At 51.0% G+C, this 23,531-nt stretch overlaps 2 protein-coding genes across 3 annotated transcripts in view; one reads left to right on the forward strand and one right to left on the reverse strand.

Moving 5' to 3' along the window:
* Positions 1-7,263, reverse strand: part of SLX9 (SLX9 ribosome biogenesis factor) — a 39,933-nt gene extending 32,670 nt beyond the window's left edge. The window contains exons 1-2 of the mRNA XM_068196408.1: positions 7,087-7,263; positions 5,619-5,727 (exon numbers count right to left, since the gene is read on the reverse strand). Of these exons, the coding sequence (XP_068052509.1) occupies positions 5,619-5,727; positions 7,087-7,212 (235 nt within the window). The 5' untranslated portion in view covers positions 7,213-7,263. The remainder of the gene's footprint in view (positions 1-5,618; positions 5,728-7,086) is intronic.
* Positions 7,264-12,084: 4,821 nt separating this feature from the next.
* ITGB2 (integrin subunit beta 2) lies at positions 12,085-22,807 on the forward strand. Of its 2 annotated transcripts, XM_068196410.1 has the most exons (16): positions 12,085-12,102; positions 15,811-15,877; positions 16,190-16,278; positions 16,580-16,763; positions 16,966-17,136; positions 17,338-17,579; positions 17,901-18,056; positions 18,259-18,354; positions 18,494-18,583; positions 18,762-18,902; positions 19,153-19,337; positions 20,024-20,268; positions 20,506-20,725; positions 20,871-21,085; positions 21,198-21,364; positions 21,642-22,807. In XM_068196410.1, the coding sequence occupies exons 2-16, from the start codon at positions 15,814-15,816 to the stop codon at positions 21,702-21,704; spliced, it is 2,328 nt and encodes a 775-aa protein (XP_068052511.1). In that variant the 5' UTR covers positions 12,085-12,102; positions 15,811-15,813; the 3' UTR covers positions 21,705-22,807. The 2 variants fall into 2 exon arrangements, with proteins under 2 accessions (XP_068052511.1, XP_068052512.1); XM_068196411.1 differs by lacking the exon at positions 12,085-12,102 and having other exon boundaries at positions 15,245-15,877.
* The last annotated feature ends 724 nt before the right edge of the window (positions 22,808-23,531 follow it).

Consider the following 23,531-nt stretch of genomic DNA (forward strand, 5'->3'; position numbering starts at 1 on the left):
CAGTCACATTGCAGAAGGTATGGGGTGGAGGGAGAGGGGAGCTAAAGCAAGAACTCCCAGCTCAGACACCACTCAAACAGCTGCTCCTTGCAGGGCAGCACCCAAACACCCATCAGATATTTTCAAAGGCATTAAAACGGTTTCAGTGCTACACCACCAAGGGCACCACTGACAGCATCAGGGAGAACATTTCACCACTCCCCAAATTCACCCAGCCCAAAGCTTGGGCAGCTAATAACAAAGACAGATGGAGGAGGAACACCTCGTCACTTGGGTCTAGCACAGCACTCAGGCACTTCCCAGGGAGATTTCAGCAGCACGTTGGAGGTGCTGCAGCCGCTCCCTGCCATCCTCAGCATGAGGAGCAGCCCGTTTACACCCTCCTATCCCATCTGAGCAGTGTTACTGTGGGAACAGCTTGAGGAAGGCGTTCTGCACAAAACAAACACAAGACAGGCCTGACAACTGCCAGCACAGAATGAAAAGCTGAAGAAAAGCAACAGCAGCAGAATTGTGAGGATCCAGCAGCTTTCCACACCAGAGATGTGAATGACCAGCACAAGCAGATTTCCAAATTCCCCAAGCATGCATTAAGAAAAAGCAGCAGAGGTTTAGAACTGATACTCAGAACAGATGCATTCATTAAAACAATCAGGATTAATTTTTATTTTTTTAATCCTTCAATTGTTAAACACTCCAGTATGCCAGAAGAGTAGGGAAAAAAAAAAAAGAAAACAAAATATCAAATCAAAGCAGAGGAAAGGTGATGAAGGATGAGGACAAAAGAGGAGGAACCTTATTATTTAAAGGCAACAAACATGCAGAAATCCAGTCAACACACAGGAACAAACTATAGGACACAAAGATTTGCAACCTGTCAAGAGCCCCAGAAGAATAATGGGAGCCAGGTCATGGCTGCAATTTTTCCATACTGGTGTGGATCCACTGCAGGAGTAACCACGAGTCTAGACATTGCAGGAACAGCGATGCTGTCAGAGGAGAAGTCTTACAGGAACTCTGTAACATTCTGGTACAACATCCATTTTAATAAAAACCCAAAACTGGACAAACTGAAATCATATTGCATGAAGCTAATGCAGGACCAACCAACCACAGCTTTTCTGTTTCTCTGGGAGGCTACAAAAGGAGAACAGAATTGGACAAGTGGGTGCAGAGCCCAAGCAGAAGCAGATAAGGTGACAGACCCAGCAGATCTGGAACTCCAGAGCAGAAGCTGAGGTGCAAACCAGAAGGGAACTGTCAGTGACTCTGCAAACAGAGGCTTGGTACCAAAAGAAACTCACAGAAAACCTCAGACAGGAGGAAAGCAAGGCTGTACACAGCCTGCAGACCCCACAAATTCACTGCTGTCAGTGAATTCCTGCTTAGTCTAATTTTATCATCTCCCATCTCCACATTTCTTCAGGAGAAGGGAATTATTTGTCAGATACTCAGACATTTCCCTCCTCTACACCCCTGTGTGCCACTGACAGTGGCACCCATGCTGCAAGACAGTCCTGGACTTCAGAGCACAACCTCTGCTCAGGCTCATGACCTACCTCACTCTATGCTTCACACCCTGCTATAGAATCACAGACCCACAGAGAGGCCTGGGTTGGAAGAAACCTGCAGAGAGCATCTACTTAAACCTCCTCTTTCATCTCTCATTGTCCCAGGTTGCTCCAAGCCCCATCCAACCTGGCCTTGAACACTTCCAGGGATGGGAGAGCCACAGCTTCTCTGGGCATCATGTGCCAGGGCCTCAGCACTCATTGTAAACTGAGAAGACTTTCTTTATGTCCAACCCAACCTCAGAAATCGGGATGATTTCGCACCAGGTTTTGCAGACAATTATGAACTTGCACTTTTGTTTTCTCAACAACACAGCCTGTCACCATTCCCTTCTGGAGTAGCTGAAAATAAAGCAGGAAGCTACCAATCCAGTTGTTCATATCATTCCACAACTGGTTCATCATCCAGTCCAAAAAAAGACACATTCACAGGCAACTGCTCAGCCAGAGCCAAGCTTGAATAGGCCCTTGCTTCAGGGAGCAAACACTGACGAAGGAAAGCTAAAGAAAACAAGAAAAAATGAGCAGCAGCAACCCCGATATGACAGGCCATTATTTCTGACTTGGTAGGAAACATTTAATTCCCACGCTACAGAGGCTCACCCAAATGAGATTTATCCTCTCACTGGAGTCACAGAGGTCCCTGCGTGGATTAGATTATGGCAAAGCCTTTGGTTTACATTACGTCAGTGGCTAAGTAAACTACACTGACAGGAAGCAATCACTGAGCACAGAGTAACTCAGGGACTGAACTCCAGCATTCCCAGGGATGGCACTGGCTTCTGTTACCTACACACGTGTGGAAATCATCTGGAAGCTGGTGTTAAACTGAGCTAATGATTAAAGACAAAAAGCAGAGCAGGAGAAGGCAGTTGCAGCAGGTCTGCTTCACAGCACCACACAGCTTAGAGCTACCATATTAAAATACTTTCCTTTTTAGACCACTGGCTTTTTATATCACATAACACAAGTCTCACCTACAATGAGTTCCATTTTGGTGACATTTTTCATTACAGCTCCACCCTCTCCTTCTCCTGCCACAAGGATTGCTGATGCCAGAACAGCCTGTGCTGGTACCTCACACTAATCACAAGCACACTGAATCAGCCTTGTACCTAAAGGAAACAACACACCGCTACCTTGAGTAGCAGATATTTCCACAGGGATATTTCCACCCTGCCTCAACCAGATCTACCAACAGTCCTCAGAAATCCCCCAGAAAACCAGGCCTTCAGCCAACAAGAACCAACACCACCAGTTCATCTTCCCATAAAAAGGGGCCTCACTCCTTACAGCCCCAGCACACACAAGCACTCCTGTTAACTGGGATAACCCTGCTAGAGACTCTGGACTTTCCAATTTACACATCGTGTTCCTTCCTGTTCCCTCAAAACCACCATAGCCAAAAGAGCAGCAAAAGCTGCTCACTTACAAATTGAGGAAAACTATGAGGGAAAAGCTGTAGAGAGAGGTGTCCTCTCTTGTTGGCAACCACAGGCAACAGCCCTCAAGCCCCAGTACAGCAGTGGATTGGTTTCCTACAGGACTGCAGCCCTTTGGCTCTGACACAGCAAAACAGCTGGTCCAGGTGAAGCCTTTTATCTCATTAAAGTACCATGCTCTGCTGCTGGTTAGTTAGCCCCTGTGATGGTACACATAGCATCAAAGAGCTGCCTACACCATGGGTTTATTTAGAGCATAACAATGCTCTCCACGTCCTCTTTTCCTCCTACTTCCCAACATCCAACTGGCTTTTTTGACTACTGTCAAGCTCCAAGCTGACATCCTCTAAAATCTAACCCAACTCCAAGATCTTCCTCAGACTAGGTTTTATTTGGAAGAGAGGCACAGCTTAAGGCCAGATCTAAACACAAAACACAGATACTAGCATTCTTGGACAATGTGAATAGATCTTGGGTAATGTAAGATATACACACACATAGGACAAATACCTGTTTTTCCAACTGCCACACAGCAGCCTTGGCAGAAAAAAAATCTTCTCTAGCTGGGAAAAGCACAGGAGATAGTGAGCCCACCTACAGTCTGCCAACTTGACCTTCTCAGAGCTTGAAAAGCAAGTGGGAGGGAAGCATGCTTTTGTCTTGTTATTAAAATCTTAAAATAGCAATGTGTAGGAGAATCCTACCCTCCTGCCCTGTGCACTAGGCTGAGGGAGAAAGGGAGGAAGAGATGGAGGGAGGGTTAGAGTCAAGTTGAACTTCCTGCAGAACAGGCTCTGAGCTGACCAGAGATGCCAGGAGACAAAGCACATCTGCCTAGAACCTCTTTTCTAACGCTACGATGTCTGCCATTGTATGCACAGCCTAGTTACAGTTCACTGAACATAAAAAAAATTAACTGATTTCCATAACGAAAAACCTCTACATGGCTCCAGAGTGCAACAACAAGAAAGGGCACAATGGCTTGGGAAGACGTAAAAAAACAATCAAATCACTTTTTGCCTGGTTGAATTGCAGTTTGGAGCCCCCAAGCGAACATTTATTTTTAGCTGATCATCTGGAAAGCGCAGGAGAGCGCCAAGCAGCGGGGTCAGCACGGCTGCGTGCAGGAAGGCAGCACACAGCCCCGAGAGAGGCAGCCAGGCACTGCACATCTGCATCATCAGCACTGCACAGGGACCAGCAGCACGGCTCTATTTATAACCCAGACATGTAGCCTGCAATGAAAGGCTGGGACTGCAGGCTGCCAGCCCCCAACAACATGTGTCTGATTTAATTAAAGAGATGGCAACGTGCACACAGATGCATACGTGTCCTTTTCCCAGAGAGTTACCAACAATGAGCCCAGTGTTTCAAGAACAGTATGTTTTGCCAAGGTTTCTCTGCAGAGAGCAGGCAAATGTGTCCTCACAGAACCTCCCTGCTTCCTCACTCTGTGCCCAAATGTCACTGATGGGCAGCTCAGGCAACCACTTGCCCTTGTGTGATCGATTTGTTTATAGCCCTGGACAGGAAAACAAAGTCACTGTAGTATTTATCCACATGAACAAAATAAAGTTAATTTAGTTTGCAAAGAAGGTATTTGGGAGTCACATGCATTTTCTGCATCAGGACAGCTTGCTGTGCTACCGGGCTCTTGTCTGGTACTTTGTTCCTTCTGGGATTTTTTTAAACATTTACATACAGCTTGTGGGAGGCTTGGGATTCAGGTTTCAGAGAAATTTATTGAGACCTTGCAGACATTTAGAAGTGAAAACTGCTTTCAGATAAAAAATGAGCAGTCAAAGAGAGCATTTCCTTGTTGTGGGACTGGAAATCAAAGGGCTCTATCATGTCCTCCCTTTTCCCCCTCTCAGTTTCCATACTCCCTATGAGTTAGGATTCTCCTGCCTGGGAATCCTTGAGCCACAGACCCCACAAGAGCAAAGGACAGGAGATTTGCTATAGTCAGGCTGCTGTGAGTAAAGCACTGCTGGTACACAAGGAGAACCTGCTGACAAAGTACTGGGTTACCAATGGCAGCTGCTTACTTACAAATTGAGGAAAACACCGTAGAGAGAGATGTCACTTCTTGTTGGCAACCACAGGCAAACAGCCCTCAAGCCCCAGCACAGCAGTGGACTGATTTCCTAGAGGACTGCAGCCCTTTGGCTCTGACACAGCAAAACAGCTGTTCCAGGTGAAGCCTTTTATCTCATTAAAGTAACCATGCTCTGCTGCTGGTTAGTTAGCCCCTGTGAGGGGGCCCTATTAGTGAGCTGCTGGTGAGGCAAAAGCAGCCACAGAGCAAGCCCAGAGATCAGGTTAAAACCTTGGCTCTGCTCTCAGCCCTGGCAGTCTTTGGCTGTGCCAGGATATCCCACAGACTGCCTGAAGCTAGTCCCTCACCTGGGGATCACTAAGCACACCCATGCAGAAGCCCATTCAAAAACAAACCTCCTCTAAAAGCCTTCAGAGGAACACAGAAAGCAATGTTTGCATGTAGCTCCCTGAGCTTCCTGGGACAGCCACTAAAAGCCACTGCAAATACAGTCCCCAGTGTCTTTGCTCACAACCCAAAGCAGCACTCATTCAAAATACAACAAACCTGTTCTGGAGGAAATGATGCTTCTGGAGTCCAAGTCAAGCTTCTTTACTAGGGTATCAGGATCAATTTTCAGCCCAGAAAATACACCAGAAGATGAGAAGTCCCAGTCCTAACGCAAAAGAAACATAAAGCAGGAATCAGTACATACACTACCAGGCAACACTTATTTAAAAAAAATTAAAAATCAAACTCAGCACCATCCAGATAGGAACAGCGGTAGTGAGCAGGTGTCTCTCTTGAGCAGGCAAGGGCACAAAGGCACCCCACTGTCCTGCTCTGCCCCACCTACCCCCAGCTCTTCCACACAGAAGGAAGTGTCACAAAGTCTCATTTTGGACTGCTCTGTTCCTAAAAGATTCCTGCCTCAACTCAACCTTGCCTCAACTCAAGTGCATTCACTCCCAGAAGAGCTGCGAACAGCATCCTTAGGAAAAGATGGATTTATTACAGGTACTGAACAATACAGACAAGCAACAATTGAGAAGATTAGGGGATTAAAGCCTTAATCAATGGACATTAAGCAGATTCAGTGAACTACTAGCAACTCACCAAATCTTCAGCATCATGCTTTAAGCATGCAACACTTCCCTAAGATCTGCAGTAGCTACTGTATTTGGATTAGAATTTCTTACTTTACCCAGCACTGTCTACCATCACCAACACATAACTTCACAGTGGGACAAACCCAGCTGCATTCAGCACAGGCAATTCCTCCCTCCTCACAAGGAAAGCTTAGGCACATAAAAAACATTTACTGGTGTTGAGGGGGCGGCACCTGAACCGTGTATTCAAAACACAGCTGGGGAAACCAGAATATCCTAAATAATTCTGAATAAACAGCTCCTCTCCATCTGCCCTAACCTAACACTGAAGGCACGCACTGCAAGGCTCCCCTCCTCTCCCAGCGCTTGTTGGTAACAATGCCCACGGCTGCACGCAAGTTACCCCATGGCAGGGCAGCCCGGGCACCCTGACCCCAGAGCGGCAGCAGCGCTGCGACACGCGTGTCACTGTGGGGACAGCCAGGTGCTGCCAGGGCACGGCTGCTGCTCCGGACTAGTGGTGCTGCCGCTGGAGCAGCAGGCTGGGACTGCCAGTGGTGCGCCGTGCTGGAGCAGCTCCCGGCTCCCTCGTGTCACCTCCCCGCTCCCTCGTGTCACCTCCCCGCCGTGCCGTGCCACACGCTCCCACGGCTGAGCGGAGCGTGGGGAGCGGCAGCACCAGCGCTTCAGCGGGGCCTCCAGCGCCGACAGGGCCCCGGCCTGCGCCATCCTGTCAGCATCACCACGGCCAGGCACGGAGCTACCGACGGACAGCCCCGCGGCCACGACAGACGCACAGCAGCTCGAGTGGGGCTGCGGCCGTGCGGGGACCGGCCCTTTCTGCAGGGGGAAGGCGGAGAAGTCACTGCGAGGCGGCCGCTGCCAGCCCCCGCCCGCCGCCGCCCGCGTGTCCCCGCCCGCGGTACCTTCCCGGCCGCCGCGCTCCATCCGCCCGCGGCGGGGCCGGGCCCGGGCCCGGGCAGCGGCGGCGGGTCCCGGGCGGGCCGGGGGGCGGCGCGGTGCAGCCGCGGGCGCTTGGCCTTGCCCACCATGGCGGTGCGGGGCGGAAAGGGCCGGGCCGGGCCCGGCGGCACCTTCCGGCTGCGCCCTCACCGCGCCCGGCGCCCCGGGAAATTCGCCTTCCTCCCTTCCACGGGCGGAGCTCCGGAACCGCCGAGGCCGGGCCGCCCCCGCTGCTCCCTCTGGAGCGGAGTGCTGGCAGGTGCCATGGCAGCCTCTGTGCACGGCGGCCTCATCGCCCTCTGGGCAATGGCAGCCTGCCCGAGGCGGTTCCCGTGAGCAGCCTGAGGGGGTTGAGCGTGCTTAGCTTAAACCCAGACACTCGGCAACACCGTTTGACACGCCTCTGTAAGAGCTGAGAGCTCTTGGTAGGAAATGGAAATGGAATGATACAGCTGAACTCATTTTATTTAGTTCATCAATTACTTGTAAGCAGCGCCCACTTTTGAAGTTTCTTCACAGGCTCTTAATGTTACTTTGATCATTAAAGCACCGAAATCTTTAGTTGGTTAACCCTGACAAGCGTCAATAACAAGAGGAAAGTGAGTTGAAGACTGGACATCTAGGATCTTAAATTTATGGCCTTCAAGGACATTGGTAACCAGAAGATACCAGAGGAGATAGAAGCCTGGAAAGTTGGAGACTCCTTGTCTGATAGAGGACTAAAGAATGTGACCAAATTAGCATGAAGGGCAAGAAACCACTAGGCAATACAGGATAGAATACTAATTAATGAAGATAATTATGTGATTTACATCAATTTCTATAATGTATTACGTTGTCTATAATGGTTTATATATATGTGTAGATATGTGTGTGTGTGTATATATATATATATAACGTATAAATAAGACAGTTTTGTACTGGAGTCAGTGTGAAACATTTTTAGCCACACACCTCCTCCTGGCGAGGAATAAAGTCTTACTCACTAAGACTAAAAAAGACAGTTTTAGAGTGAGTCTTATTTATCCCAATGATTTCGGAGGTTTCTTGGTAACAGTAGCACCAGCCAGCAACCTGGCTGCCACAGTAGGACAAAAAACAACTCTAAAACTTCTTGCCAGGAATTATTTCTACAGTTAAAACAGTAGAAAATACCCAGCAAGCCCCTAGGGAGGGCCAACACCTGCCAGACTGCAGTCATGGGCCCAGGTGGGACACCACAACAAAGCAACCCAAGCCTCAGCTGCCCCTTTCCACACACAGGAGGGGGTGAAATGCAAAGCTGCTTCTCCTTGCTGCAAGATGAATAAAAAGCTCCAGGCCTGGAGCCACAGTGTGTTTGATTTTAACAAGCCCTGACAATTGCTCCCTGGTTAATGCATTTTCGTTTTCCACATCTTCTGCCCTCCCCATTTCCCCCCAGGCTGTGTTTCCCAGGGCCTGATATTGGGCCACAGAAGTGCACAGCTGTAAGTGCACTCCTTGTGGGTACCAAGGAAATGCAGGGAGAGGCCTCTGGGAAGGTACTTGGAAAGATCATAGAACCATGGAATATGCTGAGCTGGAAGGAACACATCAGGATCATTTGAGTCCAACTCCTGGCCCTGCACAGGACACCCCAACAATCTCACCCTGTGACTCCAAATGGTGTCCAAGTGGTGTCCAAATGCTCCTGGAGCTCTGAAAACTTTGGGGCTGTGACCATTCCCTGGGGAGCCTGTCCAGTGCCCCACCACCCTCTGGGAGAAGAACCTCGGAAGATCCAACCTAAATCTCCCCTGACATGGGTCCCTGTCATTTCCTCAAGTCCTGTCACTGGTCACGAGAGTGAAGAGATCAGTGTCTGGCCCTCTGCTTCCCCTTGAGAGGATGTTGAAGACATGGAATCACATAATGGTTTGGGTTAAAAGATACTAAAGATCGTCTTGTCCCACTCCCCTGCCTCTAGATCAGGTTGCTCCAAGCCTAGTCCAGCCTGACATGGAACACTTCCAGAGATGAGGCATCCCCAAGATTTAATATTCATCAGGGATAGAAAGATTTAATGCCCATTGGGAATTGAAAATAACAACAGGAAAACTTCCCTTACCCTGCTTTAGGCTGGGTGAGAATTGTTCAGGAGCAAATGCCCAAAGTGACAACTCTGATCGTTGAAATCCATGACTTCGGGAAAAAAACACTCTGACAGTGCCCAGGTGGATGCCCAGCTCCCCACCCCAGCTGCTCAAGTGTATCCTGCATAAACCACAGCAGTCCTTCAATTAGTGGTGGGGGGAAACACAATCCACGCTAGTAAAAATTTAAAAATGAACCAATAAAAATAAAGGCAGTTAAAATAGGAAAGGGAATGTTTAGCAGCTTAGAACTCTTACAAAACAGGCTGGGGAGCACATGTGCAGTGACCAAGCCTATCCCCAAAGGTTGCCCACCCCCTTTACCTGCAGCACTGAAGGCCAAAGCTGCAGCAGAGCCTGAGGAACAGCTGGAAGGGACTGGGATATGCCAGCAAGCTTCAGCTTTGGCTGCAAGGACTTGTGGTACAGCCTCTCAGCTCCCACCGTTCTGACTCCGAGGGCTCATAGCTCTCCCACCCCCTCTTCCTGCAACCTTGAGTGAGTTGAAGCGAAGTGGTTGAACAAACCCCATGAAACAACTGAGGAGAAAAGACCCACACATTAAGGGCCTCCTAATGCGATACAGAAGGAAAATTACGGCAGCTCATCTCATTCAACCACACTTCCTTCCCCCAGATCTGCAACCCCCACCACTGGCAGGAAGCTCCACCAACTTTCCCAGCTTCATCTACCACAGCTCACCCACTCCAGGCCTGGGGAGCGCTCTGCAGCATCCAGCTTCAGCCATCCAGGCTGAGTGAGCATCCCAGCTCCAGCTGGCTCACTCTCAGGGTCCATCCCCACCATATATCCTGCATCAGATGCTCCCATGCTCCTGTCCCACTGCCAGGACTACTGTGATGCTTTCCTGCTGCACCTGGCTGGGATGAAACCAAGCCAGGACTATGAGGGCTTCTTTAATAAAAGCACCAATCCACAGAGCATCCATCCAGGCTTGGAAAGTTTCTGCTGGCACTGCAATTTCTCTTCTTGCTGCAAAAATAAACCCATAACTGTAACACAGCAGCAAGTGAACAACATCAGGGTCTTATAATGCCTCAGGTTGCCCTGACCTTAGCAGAGAATTGGAACAACATGGTCTGTAATGTCTTTTCCAATGCAAACTCTTCTGGGATTCCTTGATAATGCAAAACGATGACTCAACATCAGCTTGCTTGGAAAGGAGAACCTAAAAGGTAATTAATAAAGACTCACGATAATTAGCTTTTAAAAAACCCTCCAGTCCTGTATGTTTTCTATATTTTTTTTTTTACTGTAGTGCCCTGAAGAGGTTAAGAGAAAATTGCCAGGAGCTGGTTCCTCTCTGCTCAGGGAAATGCTGCTGCTGGGAGGAGTCATTGGGCTCTAAAACTCTAAAAAACTGCTTTAAAAAAATTCCCCACACAGCCCTTAGCTTTGCCAGAGGATGGTGCCTGCCTCCTCTTGTCATGTAAGGAGGCCTGGCTACACAAACATTTCAGAGCCCAACCCACAGTCTGAGAGGAGCTCCCCATCTTCTCCACACCCAAGGGCTGCCAACAGCTCCCCAATGAACCAGTTACCCCCACTCCCAGCTTTGTCCCAGTTTGCCCACTGAGGTCAGCGCTGGTTCCCAGCAGGGCTGTGAAAAGTGAAAAGTTCTCATAAAGCGTGGGGTTTTGGGTGGGTCCCTTTCCTATGTGCAGTGGGAGGGCTGCAAGATACCCCCCTGGGTATCTCAGGGGGACCAATCCCAGTCCCACAGGGCAGGATGCTGTGGGTTAGGCCAGGTTGAGTGGGGCTGGCTGGGGTTTTTGGGAAACACGCCCTCCCACAGTCACCACTCTTGACTTCCTCTTCCCCTGCAAATGCAAGACAGAAATAGGAAGGAAAGATTGGGGTACGTCGCAGAGCTCCTGACGCCCAGCTGCTTTTCCCAGCCAAACTTGAGAATCTGAGACCGTCCTCATCCCAGCCCAATTACGGAACAGAGACAAGGGCCGGAGGCCAGGCAAGTACAGCATCTCCATTTTTATCCTTCTGTTCCTCCTTTCTTGGGGAGAGGCAGTCAGGCAACAAAGGGGTTTTGTAGTTCTGGTGTTTCAATGGCATATTTTATTATTCCTGATCTAACCTTTGGCCACTTGAGTTCAGGGAGCTTCAGGAAGCTTGGCATGGCATCCCTGCCTCAGGCGGGTCAGTCTGTGCAGCCTTTGCAAAGGCAGCTCGCCTGGTCTGTAACAGTTTTGCCTTTGGAGGTAGCATTGAGCCTGTCAATGCAGGTGGTTATGGTGGGCAGGGTGCCAGACCTCCAAAACTCCCATTCCTCGGCAGCCCGCGGGCTCAGGAGGCAGAGCAGAGAAGGTGCAGTGTGCCGCTCCCACGGCCTGGCACATGGCACTGGACAGGGTGGCACAGGCTGGGTGCTCACCTGCAGCTCCAGGGCTGGGGGCTGCCACGTTCCCGTCACCCTCCCTCTTCCTAAGGGGATCTCCGCCACTGCCAGCCGCAGGTCGCGGTGGGAAAGAGGGAAGTGGCATGGCAGCATGGCAAGAGGACAGCAGGGATGGCTGCCCAGAGGGCTCAGCGCAGTGTCACCGCCTGGAATGCCTGTGCACAGACCTTCCCGGGTGTCCCTGCACCCCTGTGAGCCTCGGGGAGTAGCTGGGACAGGGAGTGAGACCCTCGCTCCTCTCTTCCATCTGTCTCTCTGTGTGCTGCACGCATCAAATACTCTGCAGGGAGAGCAGGTCCTTCCCAACATCTCAGTGGCTCTTGGATGCAGAAGGAATGTGGGGCACATGCCAGGTATCAGGGAAAGCAGCCTGGTCCCTGCTTTTGATGCTTTTTCCAATGTCACAGCTACAATTCCCAGCCTCCTGGCAGGTGAGAAGCAGAGATGTGAACACATGCAGTGACATCGTGTCCTGTGGCCAGCACAGGCATTGCAACGGGGCTGCTGCAAGTTGTGGGAAATCTCTAAATGGTGCATTTTGCTATCCTAGCTGTCGCAGCTGTCACATCCTGCTTCACAGCGGTTTTACACTTTTTTGGTGCTGTTCCGAGCGATCTCAGCAGGTTGGAGGGTGTGGTGTCCCCTGGGAAGGACAGCCAGAGGGCAGCCCCTTCCTACCCAGGCAGGACCTTGACCCTGGCAGACCCAGCAGCACAGATCCCCTCCTTCCCTTCCTCCCAGGGCAGGGCAAGGCTCCCACGGGTACCCAGGGACCTTGGTGCTCAGAGCCATGGGATGCCACAGACTAGGCAGAAATTTGGTGCACATGGAAGAGAGCTCATCCCACAGATCTGTCCTCTGCAGGCACTGGAGGCTGCTGGAAGGAAATATATATAAAATATATTCATATTTCCTATAACAAGACATGGGAATACACACACACACACACACACATATATATATACACATATATATATATATATATATACACATATATATATATACATATATGTGTGTATGTATATATATACTTTTTATTTAATTAATTATATTTATTCTTTATCTATTAAATATATGTTTATATATATTTATTTTTATATTTTTCCTGCGATTTACATATACAAAATATATATAAAAGGACATATACACACACATTGAGTGTGATATTCTGCATAGACTGGGAAAGACCTGTCTGTGACCACCTGGGTGGGATCTATCTGCATCACACAACTGAGTGATGGAAAAATCAGCCCCAAGTCAAGTGACATCCACTCTCCCATCCTCACCATACCCCAGTCTGCTCATTTTCCTTCTGTGCTTGGGGTCTGGAGCTGCCCAGGTTGCAGGGGTGGGAAGGAGCAGCTCTGCTGGGTGTAATACCTGGCATCTCTGTCACAGCATGATGGTCATCTGGCACTGCTTGGTATTGTGGAGGAAGCACCCATGGGCTCTGACACCAGTGGAACCTCACCGTTACAGGTGGATGGTGCAAACACCACAGGAGTCCCCCAGGACACTGGGCATGAGTGCATATCCTCCCTTTTTGTGGGAAAACAGATGCTTAGCAAAGCCCTGATGGGAACTTGTGGCTAACAGACTTCAAGACTCATCCCTGCTGCTGAACACTTGCTTTATTTATGGCAACAAGATCACTGCTGGCATCAACACTTCCCCTTCAGCCTTATTTATAACTCCCAGCTTGCTCCTCCACGCAGCACAGCAGCCAGCTCCATCGCAACAGCAGCCCCCAGCCCATCCTGAGTGCCAGAGGGCCCCAGCTCTGCACTCTGCCCACAGGCACAACAGCAAGGACAGCACCCAGCGTTTAACTTTTGCACCTTCCCTGAGGCCACCTTCACATCCTCTGGCTTGCAGACCCCTGGGGGGGCATCTTGCCATAAGGTAGATGCTCCACTGGTGGAATATCCTGGTGGCTTCTGTAAAAGGCTCTTGCTAAAGAAGAGGCTTGATCCTGAGCCACCCAAGACATGTGATGAGAAGATCAGAGCACAGGCCCAAGAAGGACCCTGGTCCTGAGGTGAACCTTTCTCCCCCTGATGCCACCATGCAGCCCTGGCCAGGAAGCAGAGCCTGGTGGCAATGTGTCCTGCCCTTAGCTGGGTTGCTCCATCTTGGCACCCCACTCCCCACCACGGGATGAAGGTGGTCGTAAAGTTCTGCAGTTCTGCTCCATCACACCAGGGCAGGAGGGTGGGCTATGTGCACCCCTCTGCTTGCCTGAATTTATGGGAAAAAGGGGGAAAAAACAACTTCACAGGCAGAGAACCTGCAGGAGACATGACCCAGGGTTTGTGGTGACTGCAAGTCTGGGGTGAGCTGAAGGGATCATCAAGGGGGTTGAAGGAAATGGTGCTGAGGCCTGTGTCGGTGCCCTGCTCATGCAGAGTCAGGCTGAAGACCTGCTTTGCCCTCCTCTGAAGGCTGTAAGGAGGCAGACAAAGGCAGAAGCCCCATTAGTTCTCGTTGAAAGCCCTGCACTCACCCACCCACACACCACGGCGCAATTTCCCTCCATAGCAGAAGAGAAGAAGTGTTGAACTTCCTGTTGTTGCTCTCTCCAAGTATCAGAATGTGCTTCACGTTCTTGTGACAAGGGCAAGAAGCGGCTGTGGGGGAGAAAAAGGCATCCAAATGCAGCTCACAACATGAACCCTACTGGTGACACCCTACTTTACAATACTTGATAGCAGCTAGCACTGGGGGTGTGTTGAGAGTATTTCTGGAGTTTGGGAGCTTTTTTTAATCCAGTTTTAGAGTTGCTCTGTTTTATGAGATGAGCCTATAAGCAGGAAACTCCAACCTCCAGCAAGAACGAGGAGCTTACAGAGCTCTATCCCATCACCACTGCACACTTTGGCACGGCAGCAGGAATTAAATGCTTGGAAACACTGGGCAGGTGGAAAAGCAAAAGCTCATTGAGTCCATGGGTTTGGTCCTCACAGCATGTGAGGGAACTTCTGGTTTGTAGCAGAACTGGAGCCTAATTAGGCACATTTGGGGTGTCAGTCACTGAGTTCTACAGGAAACAAAGGCAGGACCCACTTTTCTTTCCTGCAAGTTCAAACACTGCTGGCAGAATCTGGAGGTGACAGGAATGTGCTGGGCCAGCTAAGCATAGGGCATGTGTGACACACAGACAGGGACATTGCACCTGTGACAGTAAATTATGCCCCTAAAGTCTTACCATGGGGGACTGTGGTGGTGGAGAGGAACTTGCAGAGCTCTTTGTCCAGAAGGGCTCTGGCCATGCACCATAGGATGGTCTTGTGCAGATGTGGCAGAGTGAACTCCCAGGCCACATCACCCCGAGGGTTTGGCTGGGTGACCTCAGCAGTGCCTCTTGTTGGCTGTGCAGCAATGTGGTGTTGGCTGTGGAGCTCTGCCAGGGAAATTGGAAACAGGGCAGGGTGGGCTTCCAGATGGCCCCAGCCATAATCAGTGACGGCCACCACCCTTAGAGTCCTGCCACATCTCAAAATCTATAGCACAGCTGGGCACCAAACATTACCCACAGACCTACCTAAACCTTCCCTGTGCCTTTGGGAGGAGACCAGACATCCTTTCGAGGCTGACCAGTGTCATCCTCAGCTGGAGTGGTGTCTTACAGAGGCTGATGAGCTAAGACAGCACACCCTGATGCCTCAGAAGGGGATCTGAGCAGCCCTAATGTATAAGCTCCCTCAGTGTCTTTTGACGGTTTCTCTTGTTTTCTCATTTCCAGATCACTCTGAGCTGTTTATTTGGCGAGTTCACAGGAAGGGGTTATGGCAGGAGCCAAGGAGTGGTTCTTGTCTTACTCAGGGCAGCTGTCAGAGCTGTTTTGAAACTGATGACCTGGTTTTCAGACACTGTGTCTAATATTGCTAAAAAGGGCAATGTCTGTTGTTCCTTTTCTTTTTTATTCCTTTTTCTTCTTTTAACAAATTCCTCTTTTCTGACTTCCTCATGTTCCATGTTGCAAGGCCATTATACAGTCAGGGTTTGCATTGCTAGAGAAAGGTGTGACACATGACAATGTTAATGAATGTGATCTCAGCACAGGTTACCCAGAGAAACTGTGGCTGCCCCATCCCTGGGGCACATCCCAGGTGGTCACAGGAATGCTTTTTGTCCTGCAGAAAATGCCTCGTGACTGCTGCCTCCAGCTGCCAGCAGTGACCTGGGTGCTGCTACTGGTGACAACAGGTGAGCCCGACCTGCCTTCCTCCCAGCAGCTTTCACAGGCAGTGAAAGAGGGGGGGGATCTGAAATGCTGCCCAAAGCAGCAGGAACACAGCACTGAGAGGTGTGCAAAGGCCATGTCCTTACACTTCCTGGGATCTGGAGTTAACACAAGCCAGCCCAGCTGAAGGACAGCAAGGCAGTTGAGTGCCCTTCCAGAGGCCCCAGCATTGGTTTGAGAGGCAGTGCAGGCTCAGGCCAGCATGGGTGCCCGGTGTTTGGTATCTGCTGCTACCAGCTGCCCCCCACACCAACTCTGACTTCTTGCCTTTACAGCCTTTGCCATGGAGTGCCCCAAGATCAAGGTGGGGACGTGCAAGGACTGCATTCAGTCTGGTCCTGGCTGCGCCTGGTGCAAGAAGCTGGTAGGTCCATGTATCCTGTCTACTTGTCACCCCCCAGCAGTCAGCTAATAGGCATCAAGGCAGTCACCTTGCCTGCCTGGCTCTGCCTGACTTCATTGTGGGAGTGTTTCATGTCCTGCATGGAGGATGGGGCCAGGAAGGATCCAACAGCCATTGCCTTTCTCCATCAATACCCATCAAAGGTTTTCTTTTCTCCATCAATGCCCTGGAGACCTGGTTTGGGGGCCAGGTCATCTTGTAAGGTGCCGGTTCACCCTCTGCTCCTCTGATGATTTTTTCCTGCTGGTGTTGTCACACACAGAATTTCACGAAACCCGGAGAGCCTGACTCCATCCGCTGTGACACCATTGAGCAGCTGAAGAAGAGGGGGTGCCCAGGCAGTGAGATTGAGTTTCCAGGCAATGAGATCAAAATAACACAGAACAATCCCTTAAGCAACAAAACACAGCTGACTCCACAGGAGGTGCATCTGAAGCTGAGGATCGGTATGCTGTGCCTGGCGTTCCCAACACCCTTCTTCTTGTGGCCTGCCAACAATGCCCTTCCACTCATCCCCAGACTCACCTGAGACACAGCAACACATTGCAGCCTGCATTTCCACCCCTTTTCTTCCAAGAGAGAGGAGGGGTGGGTGATGGCGCAAGCTGGCACAACATGGCAGCTGATCCCGCTGTCCCTGTCCCTCAGGCCAGCCTGCTGTGTTTGAGGTGAAGTTTCGCCGTGCCATGGGGTATCCCATTGATCTCTACTACCTCATGGACCTCTCCTACTCCATGCTGGATGACCTGGAGAACGTGAAGAAGCTGGGAGGGGAGCTGCTCAGGGCACTGGAGAGCACCACCCCTTCTCGGCGCATTGGTGAGCCTGTCTTCAGCCTGGCGTATCTGTTTGCTGCTGGGAAGAGCTGCAGGGCTGGAGGGGGATGCAGGAAGTGGATAGCAGGTGTCCTCTGCCAGGCTGAAGAGTGTGGCAGGGCAAGGGACATGGGCATGTACACCGGAGCCAGCAGATTGTCTGTACCCTGTGCCCTGCCCTGAAACTGTTGTCTGGCGACCCTAGGGTTTGGCTCCTTTGTGGACAAGACAGTGCTGCCATTCGTGAACACGCACCCCAAGAAGCTGCAGAACCCCTGCCCCAATAAGGACACCAAGTGCCAGCCTCCCTTCGCCTTCAAGCACATCCTGTCACTGACAGACAACGCCAAGCAGTTTGAGAGCGAAGTGGGGAAGCAGTTTATCTCAGGGAACCTGGATGCCCCAGAAGGGGGGCTGGATGCCATGATGCAGGCAGCAGTGTGTGGGGTGAGTCCTGCACCTGCTCTGCTGCCAGCAACTGTGCTCAGGCAGGAGGGCTGCTGCCCACGCACCCCCTGGAGAGGGCTGCTTTTCCCCCTCACCAGGTGGGCTCTGGAAGCCCATCCTGAGTTCTGATCTGGCAGCAGGGCAGGTCACTCAGGAGAGTACAAGACAGCATCTTACCCCAGAGCCTCCTAACCCTGATCTCCCTTTACCCACCTTCCTTCATGCTGTGGCTGGCACAAGACTTTGGAAAGGGCCACGCCCACTGGCACTGTCCTGCCAGCCTTGCTCAGGGACAGGGGCCACTCTCTGTGCCACTTGCAGGACCAGATTGGCTGGCGCAACGTGACCCGCTTGCTGGTGTTTGCTACTGATGACGGCTTCCACTTTGCCGGGGATGGCAAGCTTGCGGGCATCCTGACCCCCAACGATGGCAAGTGCCACTTGGAGGACAACATGTACAAAAGGAGCAATGAGTTTGTAAGTACCTGGGGGCTGTTCAGCATCTCCAGCACCCCCCACCTCCCCCCGCAGGCAGAAAAGAAATGTTATGTAAAACAGCATGTTGCAGAGACCAAAACATCACCTTAATCACCAAAAGTTGTGCTGCCACACCCAAAGTGTCTGCTCTTCTGCTGGTGGGGGAGGTTGTGCTGAGCATGATATCCCTCTCCCCATCCAGGACTACCCATCTGTTGGCCAGCTGGTCCAGAAACTTGCTGAAAACAACATTCAGCCCATTTTTGCTGTCACCAGTAAGGTGGTAGATGTTTACAAGGTGAGAATATGTCAGATGTTTCAGGTGTCTTCATCTCCTTCCCAGGAGGACAGACACAGCTGTGTGTGTCTCCTGCTGCTGTCTCCTGCTCTGCTGTCACGTGGAAGGAAGTGCTCACCTCTTTTCTCTCCACTTGCAGAAACTCAGTGAGATGATCCCAAAGTCGGCAGTGGGAGAGCTGAACCAGGACTCCAGCAACATCATTGAACTCATCCAAGTGGCATACAATGTAAGTGCTGGAGTTCCCACCTCTCCAATGGCATCACCTGCATTTCCAGAACCACCCCAGGCAGCTGAGATCCTGACTTGTGGTGCTCTCTGGCTCTTCTTCCTGACCTGCAACCCCATACCCTCTTGGTTTGGTCTACTCTTGGGCTGATGGCACTTTCTCCACCATTTTTCCAAAGAACCTCTCCTCGCGAATCATCTTGGACCATTCCACTTTGCTGGACACTCTGGATGTCAAATATGACTCCAAATGCAAAAATGACAAGGACTCCATGGATGAAGCAAGAGGCCAGTGTGACAATGTCAAGATCAATGAAGAGGTATGCTCTCCTGTACCAGGAACACTCCACAGCTTGCACAGCTTCTGTTGCCCATCCTGTTTAATGACAGGAGCCCTGGTTGCTCTTCTAGGCTGTCTGTTTATATTAATTTAATGCCAAGAGTGTCCAAAATGCTATGGGATGCGGGAAAGCCTCCGTTGTTCTGGATGTGTGTGTCCTCAGCCTAGGGCCAAAACCACACTGACAGCTGGACATCTGGCCCTCCCCTGTCCTACTCTGCACTTTCTAGGTCATCTTCAAAGTGAAGGTCACAGCCAAGGTGTGCATTCCAAACTATTCCTTCACCATCCGGCCACTAGGCTTCACAGACACCCTCACTGTCCATGTGGCCAGCAACTGCAACTGCCACTGCAATGACAAGCCTGACCCAACTGCTTGCAGTGGGCAAGGCATCATCGAATGTGGGACCTGCAGGTATGTGCTGTCCACCCAAAACATGATTTCAAATGCTGACAGAGCTGGGGAATTGCTGGGAGAGGGATGTTGGGCCAAGCCAGGGCTGGGCTCTATAGCTTTGCACAATTTTTTTTGTTCAGAGAGGTGGATTTGTGCATTCCCCTTGGAACTGTCCTCTGTGTTCACATGGAAGCAGGGGGCACAATGACCTTGCTCTTCTGTTGGTGGAGGTTATGGTGTTTCCCTAAGGGCCTCAATCCATACATCTATCCACCCATCCATCCCAGTATCCAATCATCCACCAATCTATCCACTGAGCAGACAGATTTCTGTAGAAATCTCTCAAAATCCCATTTCTTGGCTGCAGCTCATGGTCTTTAAGTGTAATTATTGCTTCATGGCCTCTCAGTGGCAAGGAGAGGAAATGACTGGGTTTCCTTAGGAAATACATCTCCTTGGCAAGGGCTTGCAAATTATAAATATAACAATAATTTCTGGCCATTTATTTGGTGTTGTGGATATGACTGGTGGAAAAGCAGCATTTCTGAGGTTCGCTCCCTGCTCCAGCTTGGAGTTAGCACCAATATGCTGTCATTGTTTTTTTGTGAGGCTGTCCCATATTTGCTCCACTTTTGTGGAGGTTCTGGGCCCTGTGCATGCCGCATGGCCACTGACCCAAGCTTTCTCCTCTCCTCTGGCGGCAGCTGCAATTCAAGATACACAGGGAAGAACTGCGAGTGCGACACCAAAGGAAAGACCAGCAAGGAGCTGGAGCACAGCTGCCGGAGGGACAACAGCTCGGTGATCTGCTCGGGGCAGGGGGACTGCGTGTGCGGGCAGTGCGTGTGCCACACCAGTGACGTGCCTGGCAAGTACATCTACGGCACCTACTGCCAGTGCGACAACATGAACTGCGAGTTCTTCAACGGCTCCCTCTGCGGCGGCCCAGGTGACGCGCCTGGGACAGCTTTTCCACTGCTGAGAAGAATTCAGTGCCCAGGGAGATGCGGCCTTTTTGTTCCATAACCCCAGTGGGAGGGTTTGGGGCTGCTGGGTCCCAGCACACCAGCCTGTAGGACCTCCTTGAGGGTGGTGTGGTGAGCGCAGGGTGGGTGATGCTCTCCAAGCATGGGCAGAGGGAGGGTGGCCTGGCTGTCTGCAGGATCTGAAAGATCTTCCTCTGCAGCACGCGGGCAATGCGACTGCGGGGCGTGCAAGTGCCTGCCTGGGTATGAGGGCAGCGCCTGCCAGTGCCAGCAATCGACGGAGAGCTGCCTCAATGCCCGCAGACACGTGTGCAGCCTCCGTGGGACCTGCCACTGCAACCGCTGCCAGTGCTCGGGAGGGTACCAGCCCCCCTTCTGCCGGGAATGCCCAGGCTGTCCTTCTCCCTGTGGCAGATACATGTGAGTGATGGGCACAGAGAGGGCATGGGGGCAGCGGGGATCCCCAGTATCCCTGCCTGTGCTTGGGCAGAGCCCAGCTGTAGCCAAAGCCAGGTGAGAGGGTTTCTGCCCCTGCAGATATGAGCTGCAGCTGCTTGTTTTGCAGCTCCTGTGTGGAGTGCAAGTTCTTCAACAGCGGCCCCTTTGAGAAGAACTGCTCCCAGGCCTGTCTCAACATCCAGCTGCCCACGAACTCCACAGAGGTGAGCACAAGTGATAGGAAATGCAGGGAAAAGGATTCCCAGAACTGCTGGATGTCCTTCCATATGGTCCAGGAGGATGGCGAGGAGATATATACCATCATTGTTGATCCTGATAGAGGTATCCCATCCCCACTCCTCCTGCCCTGCCACAGGCAGGCTGCCAACCCTGCCGTGGCAGCCTCGCTGCTTCACCAGGGGCTGCAGCCTGACACTGTCTGTCTGTCCCACAGAGTGCCCACAGCCTCCCAACGTCCCACTGATCGTGGGCAGCACCATCGCTGGCGTGTTCCTCATTGGCATTCTGGTCCTGGTCATCTGGCGGTTCTTGATGGAGCTGCTTGACCGTCGGGAATACCGCCGGTTTGAGAAAGAGAAGTCCAAAGCCAAGTGGAATGATGTAAGAGAGCCCATCTGTGCCAGTGGGGTGTTCTGGGGTGCTCAGATCCACTGGGGAGGGGACTGTAGGAGGGGACATCCTTTCCAGAGGTAGCCAAGTAGACATGAGCCCTCCCCAGCTGGATTTTGCCATTTAGGGGCCTAAATATCCTATGGATAAATATCCTACAGCCTAAATAACCTTCCAATGCTCTCTGTGCTGTTGACATTGGGATGGATGGGATGGGTAATGCTCTGCTGGAAAGCCCAACACAAGCCTCTCTCTTCTCTCCCTCCAGGCTGATAATCCCCTCTTCAAGAGTGCCACCACCACTGTCGTCAACCCCAAGTTTAATGAATGAGGCAATACCTGGCAGCATTGGGATGCACTGTTAAATAAGGAAATGCCAAGCTAAGGAAAGCTCAAACTAAGGAAATCTTAAACTAAGGCTCCCGCCCCTTCTTCTTTATCCTCATGGTTTCATCCCTTCTTCCAAGAGGCCCCCATCATGTCAGGTGCTGGCTGAGGGACTGCATCCATGCCTGTCTCCTGGCCCACTGCTTGATGGCTGAGTTAGTGGAGCTGGTAGAGGAGAGCACCACAGGAATATACAGTGGCTCCTGTCCCATGTCCTGATGCTAACTTTGCTTTCTGGCAGCAGTCTCGGACACTGAGCCCCAAAGCCAGCTGAGAGCACAGAACGCTTCCTGCTTTGATTTTGAGCTGGGATTTCAAAACTGCCATCTCTCTTCTGCTGCAGCAGGATCTGCCTCATGGAGCAGGCTGCTCCATGCCTTCCCCTGCTGCATTGGTCTCCACCACTATGCGGTATTTTCCAGAGAACTCACTGCTGAGTTGGACAGAAAGGGTCCAAGCAGCTGCTCTAGAGGCTGCAGTGATATGATAGGCCTGAAGTGCTAGTGAGCACCTCTACCTTGTGATGAAGAGCAGCTGGAGAACATGCACTGGATCTTTTTCCCAAATCAGCAACTGCTTCCTGATATCACTCAGATCTACCTCAGGCAAGGTTCTGCCTGGGCTTCTGCATGCTTGGTTACCTCCATCATGCCTTGAAGTCCTCTGCACAGTAAGGAGCCACTGTTTGATCTATGAAACTTGATCTATGATCTATGAGCACCTGGAAAATGAAGGTTGGACATCAGCCATAGCTTCTTCCACCCCTTGGGGCATGATCTTCTCCCTGCTTTGCAAGCATGTCAGACATGCCAGGGGCCAGCTGTGCAAAACACCTGGCAGTACCCAGAGCATCTCCAGCTCAGCAGTTATCCCACCCCCACACAGCAGCCAGTTGCTCTTACATTGTGGGTCATTCCTGTGAAATGGTGGTACAATTCCTTATTTGCTCTAAGTTTGGGATTAATTTGCATAGAGTTGTATTGTGTTGCATCTTTGTTTGCTCTCTGAAGAAGTTTAATGTGAATAAAGATTAATATATAAGGTAAATATATCTGTCCTGCTAAGAATTAGGTGCAAGGACAGCAGCTAAAGCATTCAATGGAGAAACTATAGTCACACCTTGTCATTGCTGCCACCATTTTCCATTGGTACAGTGCCTGGGAAACATCCCAGCTAGAGAACCAAACTGTTTTCTACACAATTTGCCATCTATGCCATGAATGGTGCTCCCTTGCAAGCCAAAACTGACTCACTGAATAGTGCAGAGCAGTTTTCGTCTCCGCCCATGTGCTGGCAGCTGTACATAGACCACCTCAAATGAGATTGGCTGTGCCACATCAGATCAGGGGTCAATTTGGGCCATTTTATTGCTCTTAAGCAGTGAATGTGAGGGTATAGGGCAAGGTAAGAAGAAGGAAAGTGTGTCTTATCATCCTTCTAAGCACTATCCCAGGCTGCAGCTATTTTTGGCTTCAGGACCCTCAAAATGTCTTGTTTTTGCCAAGAGCAGCAGTCTGCAGCCTGGGACACACTGGTCAGGTCATAGAATCACGAGATCATTAAGGTTGGGAAAAAACTCTAAGATGATTGATCATCTAGCTGCTAACCCAGCACTGCCAGGTCCAACACTAAACCATAATCTCTAAGTGCCACATCTACACACCACATCCCTGAAGGCCAGGCTGCCAAGGTTACACACCTGAGCCCCTGGAGAGGCTTTCTGGACACTGTGCCTGACATGCTCCTCTCAGCTTGGAAAGGGAGAAAGGCC

Source organism: Anomalospiza imberbis, chromosome 7 (genome assembly GCF_031753505.1).
Source record: "Anomalospiza imberbis isolate Cuckoo-Finch-1a 21T00152 chromosome 7, ASM3175350v1, whole genome shotgun sequence".
NCBI classification, from domain to species: Eukaryota; Metazoa; Chordata; class Aves; order Passeriformes; family Viduidae; genus Anomalospiza; species Anomalospiza imberbis.

Bases quoted from the DNA above. Each gene is read 5' to 3' on its own strand.
- ITGB2 (XM_068196411.1), top strand. From the start codon at position 15,793: ATGCTTTTTGTCCTGCAGAAAATGCCTCGTGACTGCTGCCTCCAGCTG. The intron at 16,764-16,965 runs GTATGCTGTGCC...CCTGTCCCTCAG, and splicing joins GCATCTGAAGCTGAGGATCG to GCCAGCCTGCTGTGTTTGAG. The intron at 17,137-17,337 runs GTGAGCCTGTCT...TGGCGACCCTAG, and splicing joins CACCCCTTCTCGGCGCATTG to GGTTTGGCTCCTTTGTGGAC.